Source organism: Gambusia affinis, linkage group LG06, assembly GCF_019740435.1.
Source record: "Gambusia affinis linkage group LG06, SWU_Gaff_1.0, whole genome shotgun sequence".
NCBI classification, from domain to species: domain Eukaryota; kingdom Metazoa; phylum Chordata; class Actinopteri; order Cyprinodontiformes; family Poeciliidae; genus Gambusia; species Gambusia affinis.
In genome coordinates, this window is record NC_057873.1 from 3,606,423 (window position 1) to 3,621,545 (window position 15,123).

Here is a 15,123-nt window from a genome sequence, read left to right on the forward strand (position 1 = left end):
GCATAGAGTCGCAGCGCTGATGGGCAAAAGGCGGCTGCAGCAACGAGCTTTCAAAAACAGCCAAAGATGACAAAAGTTAATTATAAACACTGGAAATAATCTAGCAGCACACAGAGCCGTTCCACTTTTACAAAAATGATTTCTTTAAAAATGTCAGTAATGGCATGATAATAAAGCAAGAACATATCCTCAAAGATCATTAAACTTTAAATTATAATGAACATTTAATACTGGAACTGGACGACTTTTAAAAATCCAAAATAAAACAAAACCAACACATAAAAAAATTATTTAGTCTTTCAGAAAAAAACACCAGACTGAAAAATTTTATCAACCAGTTTTTGGTAAAAGAGAGAGAAAAGAGAAAAAAACGATAGATCATGCAAATTGAAGTTATTGAGCTCATTTTAATTTATCATGCGATTGATTTATCACAACAGGACCTCGTCTTAGTGCTGTCAATCATGCTCTTGTATACGCTGTTCAATGTGCGGATGGAGGAAAAACAACTTACGATTGTCATTGGTGGCCATGCTAACTAGCCTGAGCATTCATGAACCAGCTGTAGCGTACACAAGTGTGATTGACAGCACTAAGACCCTCCTCCTGGCTCTGACTGGTTGCTTCTGGCAGAGCAGGGTATTTTTTGTTTAAATTTTTTCACCGATTATTTGTCTCACAACACAGTGATAGTTTAATACATAAACAAGTTTTTTCTTATAAAAGTTACATCCCTCAGTTTTAAGACAGAAAAACTGTTTTGGAACGTTTTCTCTTCTGTTCTGTTCAGGCTTCAATCTCTTTTGATAAAGAGAGAAAACACTGAAGGTTTTGTGCTCCAAGGTTCCCATTAAAAATAAAAGAAATTACTTTTGAAGAATTAGGACACAGAATACAGAGATGCTATTGTACCCATAAAAACAGAAGATGACACACAGCGTGGTCCCAAACGTAACGCAAAACAGCAGGCAGCAGAGCTCTGCACATTTATGTTGGAAATCTGTGTTGCTAAATGCAAAATTACAACGATTCAGCCGAATTCTGCGCTCTGCTGCTCCTGAATCAGCCGTCAGTCAGCCGGCCAGAGCTGCTGCGGTTTGGGCATTTCACTGGTTGCTGACTGGCAGGACGACCTGTCAACCAATCAGCCGCAGCTGCAGAATAAGTGATGACACACAGGTCATCTGGATAAGGGAAAAGGTTTTAACTTCAACCCAAAAACTGAAACAAGAGACAGAACAACCAAACAGGTTGGGAAGGAGACAGGAAAAAAAACAACACTAGAAAAGAAGAAACTCTGAAAACATCGGCTGCCATTTTGTGAAGGCCTCACTGACAACAGAAGATGAGTAAATGCAGAATATTTTTGCATTTCCATTTGGGTCTCAACTGCTTCTAAAAACAGGTGAAGCACTTAAAAAAATTAGAGTAGTAGAAATAAAAGCAAGTTTTTGGCTGTAAGTTAATGTTTTTTGGTGTCTGGAAAACAAGCCGTTTATAAAACCTACAGAATGGAACGTCGCAAATCAGCAGGAACCGCCTGTTACCTAGCAACCCCAGCGAAGCCCAGTCCGTTACCTAGCAACCCCAGCGGCGCCCAGTCCGTTACCTAGCAACCCCAGCGGCGCCCAGTCTGTTACCTAGCAACCCAAGCGAAGCTCAGTCCGTTACCTAGCAACCCCAGCGAAGCTCAGTCCGTTACCTAGCAACACCAGTAGAGCTCTAGCACTGTTGGTCAGCTGGTTTTACCGCTGTACAATGGCTGCTGGAATAGACAGATGTTTTGACTGTTGACCAGTGGTTTCTGGTTTGTTGACCAGAAACCACTTGCTGCATTCTTGTTGGTTGTGTACTAATGCTTCTCAAAGATGTATGTTTGTATAATTGCACATCTGTTTGCAGCCATTTTCACATTCGAGTTTAAACGTTGAGTTGGGGTTGTGGCCAGCAGCAGCTTCTTTAGATTTAAAGTGACAGGACAAACCTAAAACATCTCAAATTTGAAAGGAAGGCAGAACTAAACAGACTGAAATCTTTTATCTAAGAACAATTTGTTTTTACAAAAAGTGTAATGAGCAGGTTTTGAATAGACCTTTTCTAACCTGTTCAGTGAAGCACAATAGGTCTCCTTTATTGAGTCAAAAAAGATGCAAGCCTGTTTCAATACGAGGCACAGATTAAAGAGCAGATCAGAGAGCAGATGTCTGATCTGGTTCTGGTCAGGTGGAGGCCAGCAGGCTGGGTGCCAGCTCTTTTAACTAACCACATAAAGGCCCGGTTGTTTGCATGTCGCTCTGGCAGGGAGACGAGGTGTGGCGCGGCTGCAGCCAATCAAAGGCCACGGCTAACTCCGTAATTAGAGCAGAGCTGGCTGGGAAACTGGCAGAAAAACACTGTAAATACTGGCACATCTAAAAGCTCTTCATTGTGAAACGTGAGCGAGTCTCCTGGTTTCCAGGGGAAGATGAACAAACAGAACCTTCATTAACATGCAGAACGTTTTCCGCCTGGATGGCTGCAAGGATGCACCAGGGGAGCGCCGTAATCATCCGGAGTACGTTTCTCCAGAGCAACACGTTTCTGATGAACAAACGTCAAGCAGGAACAAAATGTCTGCTGGTTTAAAGTTCAGAGGAGCCAACAATAAGGGTGGCAATAAACCTAAAAAAGAAAAAAAAAAGCAGCAGATCTGTGGTGGATGTTAAACTAAAAGACAAAAATAAAACCTGCTGGTAAAATCTTAAAGGTTTCTTTACGCCACTGGAAGGTATGGAAGGCAGTTTTATCATTTATTACAGATGGGGATTGTCGACAAAGATCAGCTGAGATCAGATTAAAACCCAAATCTGATTGTAAAAGGTTACTGTAGGTTCGGTAAACCGGAAGAAACTGTTCTGGATGTGAGAAATTTTCTTTTAACCAACAAGAACTGACTCAAAATACTGCAGAAAACTCTTATTAATCGTGATTATATTGCATATTTTCTCAAGAAAATAAATGATTAGTTACAACAGAAAATGTCTTCATAAAGACCCAAATTCAACCCCTTAAAATCTCAACATGCCGTCATGAAATATGGTGCTATTTTAAGACATTTAGTTCAATTAGCTGGTTTGATTATATATTCAAACAGCTTGCCGTACACCGCCCATGTTCCTGCTGTAAACCTGTCAGTTATTTCAGTTTTCATCCCTGAAGCAGTTAAAACCAGTTCAGACAGTTTTATTTCAACAAGCCTGACAAAATTCAGAATAAAAAAAAACCCTCAAACCTCTTAGATGAGCAGGTCAAAGTTCATGTGCTCTGCTTAAACTAAGAACAACCATTACCTGCTGGTAACCATCCACAAATGAAACCTGAACCCAAAAACAGTCAGAATAATTTATGACATCTTTTCTAACTTTTTCATTTCGGCTTTCATGTTTCATTTTATGTTTTCTGAGCCATTTGACTTTGCATTAAAAGATATTTCCAGTTAGACGTTTTCCTTCTCCTCTAGTTCAACTGATTGGTTTTTCCTATAGGGATTACTCAAACTAAAAGGAATCAGAAAACAAAGCTGTGAGTGAGCTGGCAGTGAAGTCAAAGCTGCAGGGAGGAAATGGACGTTTCTACCCCACTAATGGTTTGTGGCGTCCTCTAAATGCAGGATGATGGGAGCGGTCATCCATCTCCTGATCCATTATGACATAAGTGCTGCAGCCGTCGACTTTATAAACATATTTTCTGCATAGTTTCACTCAGAAACTGCAAATTATACAAAATCGGAATAAATCCTGCAGAATTTATTGCATCTGAAAAGAGCTGAATAAGATTACTTGCTCACAAAATGATTCCAGTGAGTTAAAAATAAGTTTTATTTAGTACTAAATGAAGCAAAATGTGTGGTGAAGTCATTTGAATCGTGTTTTTGTTTCGTATAGAGACATTTAAAACATGCAGGGCAGCGCGGTCGGAGAAACTCAACCCAGTTCCTGGTGGTGCAGCCAAGTTTGCTGCATGTTAACCAGGAAATGTAATCAGTTTCAGCACAAGCAGCGCTCATAACCGCAATTATAACTCTGCAACGCTCCGACTCTCCAGCTCACTTTGAAAGCCCAGCAGGTGATCCCCAGGTAAACCCGAACATAAACAAAGAAGGAGCTGCGGCTGGTTACCGTAGCGACCAGCTCAGATCTGCCGAGCGATCCACCTTTCCTTCCTTATCTGTTTGTCTTTTTACGTCAGGAGGCAGCTGTTTGCTGTAACTAATGAAACAGAAGTTTTTATGTGAAGAGAAAACATTGAAGAAACACCAAACAGTCTTATTGACTTATTTTATCTCCAGTCGGTTTGTGCTGCTGCCCCTCCCCACCGCGCTCCACAGAGACTTAACCGCATCCAACTGTTCGCGTGACAACGAAAACCTCCTGAGGCTCAGAAATCCATAACACATTCAAATGTTAGTGAAAACCTGTCTGAAGTGGAACAGAACCAGCAGGAAGTGGTTCCGGCGGGTCTCTGAAGTGCTGCTGTCGGTGTTTACCTGGAGGATCGCTTCATGTCTGTAGTTTTGCCGTTAGAGCAGCTTCCAGCTTCCAGTAGAGCCGTTTGTGTCCCGTTCAGCAGCCGCACAGACACACACTTCCTCCTTCCCTCCGCAAACTTTTAGCTCAGCCTGGAGGCCGATCGCAGCCAATCAGAGGGCAGCTTCCAGCCCAAAGCTACGCCCCCACATTTTACAGAGTAACCACACCTCTTTACCAGGAAGGAAATCTGACCCATCAGCAGAAACGCAGCAGAATGGGACCAAATAGTCACATTTACCTGAGGATAGGAACTAGGTTTACTTTAACCTCAGTAAAACTGTTTTGCTACATTAAATCTGTACAAAGAACAACAATATTTTACCCGTCAGATACACATTTCTGCTTTTCATATGTTCCAAATGTCATTGATTTTAATGTAAAATAAGGTTTTGAGCTTTATGTTAATTTTTGGCAAAAAGGAATTAAAATTGTGTCATAATTTATTGTGGAAACAATAATTATGAAAAAACTGGTTCAAGTTAATCACCTGCAGTTAATCAACTGGAGTTTATTTAATTAAAATGTTTGGATTTACCACTTTCCACAGACTTCCAGTTCAGTCAGCTGATATCTTGAATAATTTAGCTTTTATCTCAAACAAAACACTCTCCTTTAGTTTATTTTTATTTCAATAATCATGTCTGCTGACTCATATAGGAACAACGAATCATACTGAATATATAAATATCTAAGAAGCTTGTTCATTTCAGTTTGTTCTTTCTAAATAAATAAACTGAAAATGTAATTTGTGTGTGTGTGTGGGTGTGTGTGTGTGTGTGTTGTCTAGTGTGTGGCTCAGAAACAGTTTTCTCCCTCCTGCCCCACCCAGCAGCAGAAGTTACCTTTTCCCACCAGAGGAGCTGCTGGAGGACGTGGTCCGACTCCGACTCTCTGCTGCCATCTCTCTGCGGACCAGGGTAAGTCTTTCTGTGGACATGCTCTTCCTGCAGATGGAAAAAAAAAAAAAAAAAACACAAAACAGCAGATCTGAATGTCCAGAGCTTTAGGACTTTAAATCATGATTTAAAGCAAATTTGATGAAACTGGAAATAAGTATTGCTGCTCATATTTATTCTAAAAACTTAATGTTTTGGATTAATGCCACAAAAAAATAATCATTAGATGATCAGAAAATTTTACTTGAGTTGAATCAAAGTGATGATTTGAGCTAGATTAATTAATTAATACTAGTTTAAAATCAATTCCACATTCAATCTGAAAATGGAAGCGTTTTAAAAAGGCTTAGTGTCTTAGTAAAAACACAGATAAACATTTTTATTCTTTAAATTCATAATTAAAATAAATAATAGAGAGAAAGTTAGAAAGGAAGAAAGAAATAAAGAGACAAAGAAGGAAAGAAGGAAGGAAAGTAAAAAGATGCAAAAAGAAAAGAAGAAATAAAGTGAAGAAAGATACAAGAACAAAGAAAGACATAAACAAAGTAACAAAAAGATACAAAGAGAAACAATTTAAGAAAGATACAAAGCAGGAACAAAGACAAAAACAAAGTAACAAAAAAGAAAAAGAAAGAAAGAGAAATGAAAGAGAAAAATACAAAAAGAAGCGTATACACAAACTTTTTTTTCATTTCCATATGCTGTATTTTAATTTTTCTGGATAATTGAAAAACTTGTGAACCCACACGGAGTCTTTTGGCCTAGCTAAAGTTTCCCGTCCCCATCCTACCTCTTGATGGACTGCAGCACCTCTTTCTTTGGCGAGGACGGCGAGGACAGGAGGCGTTTCTGTTGACCGTAGCCGTTACTCAGCGGCCTGGAGGGAAGAGCCTGCAGGAGCTGACGCACTGGAAGGCGACACATTGGTGACACTGAGCATCATTAACCGGCTCAAAAAAATAACAATTTCAGCTTCAGCCGTGATGGATCATTTAGAAATTATGTAGAAAACAGAAATGCATGAAAGAAACAAGGCAGCATCTTTAGTCTGGTTTAATAGTAGGAGTTTTCTGTTAAAACAGGCTGAAAAATGTTTCAGAAGAAACAAAGAAGCTGTAATACTGCATCATTTTGCAACATAATCAATACATTAGCTTCAGTTGAAAATACTATATATATCAAATGTTACTTAAAAGTAATTTTACTTTGTAATTTATCACCTAGAAATTGGGTCTCTGTCTCTTTAAGAAACTCCTGCCGTTTCTGAAGCTCCGCCTTCAGTTAAACATCACAACATGGCTCCTCTATTAACCCTTTAACAACCTTTTTACCAGAGTTTCACTGAGAAGTAGCTCCTGTAATGAGCTCAGCAGTTCCACCAGGTGTTTGCTAATTGCTGCCGGCTAGTCTGAAGGAGCTGACTGGGGAAGTCTCAGAGTTTGGAAGCTTGGGAACTGCAGCTATGAGGAGGATCAGCATCTCGAAGGCAGACCTAAGGTCCACCAAGCATTTTGCAAAGCTGAATGGTTGCCATGGAGATAAAACATGCATGAAAGAATCCAAGTAACACTCCAGGTATGTTTTTGATGAGGGAATATTGTTGTAACTTAATGTAAATCTCAAAAAAGTTGATGTTACATGACACTGCCCCTTTGAGTCCAAAATAAAAATGCTACAAGTGTTAACTTACGTTGTAAGATAATGACGGCTCATAATATCTCAACAGTTTAAAAAGTCCTTTATTAAAAAATTGCATTTACATTTTGCTGCTTTTTAAATAACTTACCAAGTACAAAATGTATACTTTTAGTCAAATCTAATTTTATACATAATATGCAGTTGTTAACGTTTAATTAGTTCAGTTGAACGCTCGTTGCTACTTTTATGCCTTTTCTTATTACACATTTATTACACAAAAAACAGGTTAGTAAAAAAGCAAAGTCTTTACCCTTGGTAGGCGGTGTGGAAGCGGCAGCGGCAAGCGGCCTCCTGCCAGCATGAGCGCCCCCTGCACGTGGCCCCTGGCTCTGCTCCTCGCAGTAACCGAGGCGACGCAGAGCATCGGCCAGAGCCGCCTTCAGCAGCTGGATCTCGTCCTCCTGCAGCTGCAGCCTCTGCTCCAGGTGGGACACTCTGTCCTCCATGTCCATGTTGCTGCTGGCCGACACCGTGTCATCTGAAGAGAAGGCCAGACACAAAAACAAATCATGCTTTCATCAAAGCTGTGGCAAAAATGAGGAGGAGGAAGTGTAGAAGTGAACATGTAAAAGGTGGCTTCACACTGGACAACTATAAAGACGAACATAAAAGCAAAAACAAACGTTTTAAATTAAATAAAATCATCCTTTTCAGCTGGAGGAGTTTCCACAGATGAACCAGTTTGAATTATTTAGGGAGAGTGAGTCTGATCCAGACATGAAGAAGGAAAGACAATCAAAGTAAACCAACACCAGTTTAAACTGACAGGCTGGAGGAGGAAGGACGGGAAAACGATCCGAGTCGCAGCTGCAGAAACAAAACAACGCTTTGTTTCCTTCCTGAATTAAAAATTTAAGTAAACTAGTTTAATGTGGGAAAATGTTGTGAGTTGTTAAGGCACAGTGTGAACCAGGATTAGTTCAACATGTTGGCCTAAATATGTTGTAATTTTCCTATTAACTAAAAACTTTTGTTTGTGATACATCAAAACTTATAATTACTTCAATAATTTACATCTTTTGTTATAATTTTCACCCAGGGAGGTCGCCATTTTTTCACCGATGTGTTGATGACACATGATGGTTCATTCTGTACTGGAATCTACAGAGTAAATACAGGAAGGCTAATTTTACCTGAGTTGTTGTTTATCATATCAAGTTTGATTGGTGTAATTTTAGCTAATGCTACAAGGTGTCGCTGTGGCTGCAATAAAAAGAGAAAAAAAAAGAAGAATCTGGTTCGCTACTCACTCAACAGCACAGTGGGAGAGAGCCGGAGCGAAACACAACTTCCACAGGACCCATTTGTGCTCTCAACATTTATCTCCAGAAGACTTTGAGTCATTCGTATGAGCAAAACGTACGGAGACTCTAACAGGTGATTGTTACCTGAACGAGCTAAAATTAAGTCAAATGATGGCCCAGTTTCATTTTTCTGGATGATGAAACCAGATTTTTATGTTTATGTAAAATCTCTAAGGTTCAGGACACGCTTTGTTCTGACAAAAGTTTCCAGATACTTCAGAGGAAAAGAAGGCCTACAGCTTCAGTTTCATCCACAGGTTGAACTTAAAAATAAAATAAAATAAAATGATAATGAGATATTTAATTGCATTGAATTTTTAATCTAGTTTAATATTCAACAACCTGAGAAGAAAATCCACAGATGGATACATGAAAATGTGTCTCTCCAGCGAAAAATACCACTGATTGTAGCCTCAGTAACTAACAACTTACTCCTGATCTGATTGATCACCTGAATTGATCACCAGCTTGTGCGTAATAAAACGTCTCAAGGTTATAATGATCCGGAGGACAAATCTGCGAAACTGGAAACTGGAATTACAATCTCCACTTCAGCCAAAGTTTTGAAATCAGGGAACATTTCTCGAGACGAAGCGATCAGCATGGCGTTCGAATGTTCTCCTTGTGCATGCAGGTGTTATTTCCAGGTACTTTAGCTTCATCTCACAGTCCAAATTCATAACTGTAGGGGTAGCTGGTCCTCTCTAAACTGCTGCAAGGACCAGCAGACAGACGTCCATCCATGCCGAATACATCGACCAGAATAATAGATTTTTCTAAAATGTCACTGAAAAAGTGATGCTATGCTTCTGCCATTAAATATTAATTAGTTTCCAGGCGACGTTGATTCTAGTAACCTAACCGTCTTTCACTTTGCCGCTCTCATTTTAAACCCATTCCAACACAATCGTCTGCCATCATCTGAAGCATGACAGGCAGCGCTGAAAGCTGGTCAGATTACCAAAGGCAAACTGCCTTCTGGAGATTATTCATCTGACCCACATCGACGGATTACAGCCTGCTGCGAACCACAAAACATTTTACTTTACATATAAACACAAAGACAATCCTGGCATTACACGAAAGTACTTAAACTGCAAAAACATATATGGTTTTTGGGTTATTATTTTTGCAAATAACTTTCAGTTGAAGCCTTATTTGGAAAAAATAAATCTTGTGCAAAACCAGTTTTTTTTTCCCTGTTAAACAAAATCCAATAATAAAAAGAAATGCATTTCATAATCTGCAACACTTTATAGTTCATTTTGTGACTGAAACAATTAATCAGATCAGTTGATTATTGAAATAATCAACTAATTTACATACTCAAAAAGAGAGCACTTGTTGAAAGAGCAACATATTCAGAGCGATAAAAAAGTCACAACTGTAGAAGAAATCTAAATGTACATTTCTAATTAAAAAAAAAATACTTTGTCTGTAAATATGTTCTACCAAGGAGCTTACACTTGGTAAAGCTGTTGAAATGGTCTAGTCAAAGTCCAGAACCGAACCTGATTGAAAAGTTGCAGGAATGTTCTTTCAGTGGACTACATACTTTAAAGTAAATAATTAAAAAAGAAACCTTCCTATTCAACTGGGTTAGATGCACAATTAACAAAACAAAGATAAAAATGCTATTAAAGACGGTGTGTAGATTTATATAAAACCATAAAGTGGACATTACCTCTGAGCAACGTAGGCAGCTCTGTTACTTCTACAGAAACACATTTCACTGTCAAATGAGACAGGAAAAGGCTGCAGGGAAATCAAACTTCGGATTTACATGCAATTATCAGCCTGTGGGGAGATTTGCATGGCAGAAGTGACCAGAATAACGCTGCATTATCTTTACTTCTCATCACACTTTCATTTTGTTTTTAATAGGAGGCGTTGGATGAGGGTTTAAACAACTACCAGTTGAAGGAATAATACATTTTTTACTTTCTGAGTGACCCATTTGTCATTTTTTTTCACAAATTACATTAAAAAAACAAAAAAAACCCACCACAGCTTAAGTTGAATATCCAATTAAATCCGTCTGTTTCCAAACCATTTCTGGTGCGGCTAGTAAACAGAATAATGCTGAATTATATTAAGTTCTCATCAAGCGTTCACTTCGTTTCTAACAGGAGGCATTGGAGAAGGTTTTAAATAGCTACTGGTTTAAAGAGAGACATCTTTTATTAATTTTCAGTGGCTTATTTGTCATTTATCTCACTAGTTACATCCAGAAACACCTCAAAAAATTGCGTGTAAAATCCGATTAATCACGTCTCTTTCCCAACAGTTTCTGGTGGAGTCGGAAACAAGAAAACCACCATTTTATGAAAATGAAATGAAACCGACGAGGAAGTGGACCGAATGTTGGTGGGAGGAGATCATGAGAGATTTATAAAGAGCAACGTCATGTTTATCTAGGCTGCAGTAAAAATTAGACACACAGGCAGCACATAGCAAACAAGGTGAGATAAGGATTGTTTTAGTACCATCAGGTGCCAAGAACCAACTGATTTCAGCTGAAATGTAGCCTGCACTGTAAAAACTAATCATCATGGCAGTCTGTTTTCATCAATTCAGGGTGAAACATTTTAAAGTACACAAACATTACCTTTAATATGCAGCAGTAAAAACTGAGTAAAATGTGTTTTAGAGCAGCAAGAGAGAAAAGATCCAAGATTTAAGCACATTTCAGATTTAAATCAACTGGATGTGTGAAAAAGTCTCGATGTCATGATGCAGTTAATAAAAAACCGTTTAGTAATGAACTGCATACTTTAAAAACAGAAGGAATTCAGTGGCACCAATAAAGTAGAAAAATATGCTCAGGATATTATTGTTGAAGTTTTTGGCTGGATGTGAAATATTAATTTCCCCGTAAATCTAAAAAGTGGTTGTGAAAGGAATTATGACAACTGGCTACTGATGTTTTACATTGTGAAGGGATCAAAGCCCACTCTTGATGGAAGAATTATTATTTAGTCTGTTGTAGATCATATTTTATTATTTCAAAGACATTTAAGTCTGGACTTTGAGTGTACCACTCCAGAGCTTTTATTTTTGTTTTTGTGAGTCATCAGCTGGACTCGCTAATTTGCTTTGCAACATTATTGTGTTGCTGCTCAGGTGTGCTTGAGCTTAAAATGGCAGTATTTTGTATTTTCCAGGCACAAGGTGCCATTTTATAGCACAACCAAGTAACTACGATGTCATGTGTTGTTACTAAAATGCTGTAGATATAAAAAAAAAATAACTTAAAGGAAATTTTAATTTGAAGTCTTGAAATTGGGTCCTGTCTCTTTAAGAAGCTCCTGCTCTCTTCAACACATCGTCACAACAGTGCTCCTCATTATGCCGTTTACAGACGTTTTTAGGAGCGTTGGATGAGAAGTAGGTTGCATGTAGTGCGACCAGGTGTTTGTTAATTGCTGCTGCCGCTAGTCTAGAGGAGCTGAGTGGAAGACGGCGGTTGGTAAGAGCAAGCGTTTAGGCACCCGGAATGGTTGCCAGGGGAGATTCAATTGGACTGCTCAGACATGCATAAAACAATCAAAACAACACACCAAGTATGTTTTTGATAAGAGAAAACATTAAAACATGACATAAAGTCTAATAAAGTAAATTTTACAGAATTGTAAGTAGAACTTGCAATTATTTACTTAAACCAGCTGATATTTCTTGCTGAAAAGTCTCTTGTAAATTATTTTTGTCTTATTTCAGGTGAACTAAAGTTTTTGCTCTAGAAAGTAGATAAAGATAAGATTTTATGTTTTCGCAGTGTAATATTACAACACACCTAACAGGATCTGTCCAAAGAATATTTTCCCAAATGTCTTGGGGACAAGATGGGTTTGTGTATTTCTGTGGCTTGGAAGTTGTTTTCATTTTGGAACCGGACAAAATTTGCAGCAGCATGACCTTAATCTTGCATTTGTGCTCAAAAATCCACCAGTACAGCTGAGCAAAATCAATTCTGCAAGGAAAAGTGGGTAAGAAATCAATCATTGAGAGTTATACCCAAAGGTTACAAACCCAGTTATAAGGTTTAGGAGAGGAATTATAGGCTGCTGTTGTTTTTTCTTTTGCGTGGGGACTGGTTGGTTCAGGCAGATGTTTTATTTCTTTTGTAAATTAAATAGCTTTTTATATTAGCTCAGATTATCTTTGGTATTAAGTTGTTCAAACTGACAGTTTCCTATGTGCAAACTTGTGATTCTGAGGTAATATCTAATATCGGGCTGGCTGGTTCAGACAGATGCTTTATTCCTTTTGTAAATTAAATAGCATTTTGTGTTAGCTCAGATTTCCTGATTGAACTCTGTTTAAAATTTTTTAGTTTTCTATGTGTAAACTGGTGTTTATGAGGTAATGTCTCATTTCTTACAGGTACAGAAGAAAACAGGATGAAAGCAGCAGGATTCACCTTCATATCCACCATCTGTTTGGAGGAGCTACATTCATCTTTGTCCTTCAATTACCATAAAACACACAGAGTCACAGTGGGTGCAGTTCAGTGGTATTGCATTACTGTCCCTGCTAACCAGAGGTCACATCGACTTCACATTCAGCGGCCAACAGAACTCACATGCACCAACTTCCCTTTCTGTAGGATTTCCATTTTAAACAACACGGTAGCTGTGTTTAAGAGTCAGCTGACGTGAAGCTGATTCAGACACATGGCCGGTTTCAGGGAGACAAAAGAAAGGGATGAATGGAGAGAGAGAGAGAGGTGGGGGGAAGACAGGCGGAACGATACGGCTGATGAAGCGCTGAGTGATGGAGGCCGGTGCAGGCAGGGGGGTAACCAGAAAATTGAAGGTGGTGAAATATTCATGCTGTGAATTGAGGATGAGGATGAGGATGAAGGTGGAGCTGCCTACCTGCCATCCGGCCTACGGTGATTTTCTGGTCACTCCTCCTGTCAGTCAGTCAGTCCGGAGAGCGAACAGACGCTCAGTCAGCCCGGTCACTTTCCCCAACTACGAGCTCATGGACTCCCTCCCATCTCCACACACACACACACACACACACACTCCTCTCTAACTGAACCACTCCCTCCTCCATCTCCACTTCCTCCTCAGTCCCTTGGACCACTCCCTCTTCCTCCTGCCGTTCCCTCCCCCCAGATTTCCCTCTTCATCCTCTTTACATCCCTCCTCTTCCTCGCGTCTCATTAACTAAAGGCAGGGAGAGCAGAGCGTGGCGGGGCGGAGCCTGGCTCACGGCCACGTTCACACACACACTGCATCAGCATCCGTACAGCCAGGCACCGCCAGGAAGAGATGCTGCAGAGTCACACTGCATGATTAATGACACCCTCACAGAAAAGGTTAGTCACCACACCAACACATGCAGCCGTTTCCTGCTGGAAATATCACAACAAGGCGACATGTTGCACCAACTGGCTAAAGAGATCCCGCTCGTCTTCAGTTTGGACCAACAGGAAGTGGATTTCTGCAGCGTAAATCACAAAAAAAGTGACAAAATTCAAAGCATAAAAGAGATTTTTCCTGTTTAGTCTGGTAAGCTCCAAACTTAGCTAATTGATTAATAATCAATTTATTAATTGCGTGATCAAGGTTATTATTGTGAACAAACTTTAACAAAATAACAAAAACTGAAAATGATAAAACATTTCTGTTAACTGAATAAAAACATAAACTAGAACTAAATAGAACTACACTGTGTGTTTATAAAACTAAAAAAAATTAAATTATTAATATAATAGCCTTTGATTTGTTTTGTTTATGAATCTATTTATTAGCCTTTCGAGCTGAAAATAAGCTCGTCTGCAAAACGGCAACAGAAAACGTTGGGAGAAAACACCAGAGTCTGTTGATCGTTCAACATTAATTTAATACATTTTTGGAAAATGTTAACGTCTGTTGAGTGTTGCTCATCCAATCCATGTGTACATAATCCCAACACAATACTCTGACTTTTTAAATCTGACATATGAAAAACAAACTAACACAACTAATAAAAACTAAACTAAAATTACATTACATTTAACTAATAAATGAAAACTGATAAACACACTAAAAACTAATTAAAGCAAAATTAGTTGGGCAAACAAAAAGTCAAAATGAAATAAAAGGACACTATAATTAAAAACCCAAAACTATTATAACCCTTGGTATGATAAGTTAAAATGAGGTCAATAATTTCCATTCTGATGATTGATATCTTTTAGAAAGGTCATTTTGTTTACAGAGACGTCATAATCCGTTTTATTTATGGTATCGGTTGTTTTAGGTTTTTATTTTTGCTGTTTTTTAGGTTTCACTTTAGATATTTCAAATTCCAGCATTAAGTGTTTGTTGGTCTAACTTGCATTATTCTGCTTTTATCATAAAATTAACGGAAAAACTAAAATATTATCATTTGTCACAATAATTACTGGGACAATTTATTGTCCAGCAAACTTTGTAATTGTGACAAGCTTTATCAAGAGACAAATTTAACTCTTGTTGCAGGCAAAGAAGCTGAGGCTTTTTAAAGAAAAACGAAAAACACGTTTAAAAAACACAACTTTTATGATAGTGAGACGTTTTGTGTGTCTACAAAACCATGTAATCACACAGAAGTGTTGTAAACAGAGATCTTATAAACACTCAATTCAATAAGTCCTTATTTCTTTACACCGATGGATAAAGATTT

At 38.6% G+C, this 15,123-nt stretch overlaps 1 protein-coding gene across 4 annotated transcripts in view; it reads right to left on the minus strand.

The window, feature by feature from the left end:
- Positions 1–15,123, minus strand: part of eml2 (EMAP like 2) — a 38,916-nt gene that overhangs the window by 17,049 nt on the left and 6,744 nt on the right. For 2 of the 4 annotated variants that reach the window (XM_044120051.1, XM_044120053.1), the window contains exons 2-4: positions 7,413–7,640; positions 6,255–6,372; positions 5,411–5,512 (exon numbers count right to left, since the gene is read on the minus strand). In XM_044120051.1, the coding sequence (XP_043975986.1) occupies positions 5,411–5,512; positions 6,255–6,372; positions 7,413–7,640 (448 nt within the window). Of the gene's footprint in view, positions 1–4,525; positions 4,649–5,410; positions 5,513–6,254; positions 6,373–7,412; positions 7,641–13,343; positions 13,477–15,123 lie in introns of those variants that run through there. The other 2 variants (XM_044120052.1, XM_044120054.1) reach the window with 2 other exon arrangements.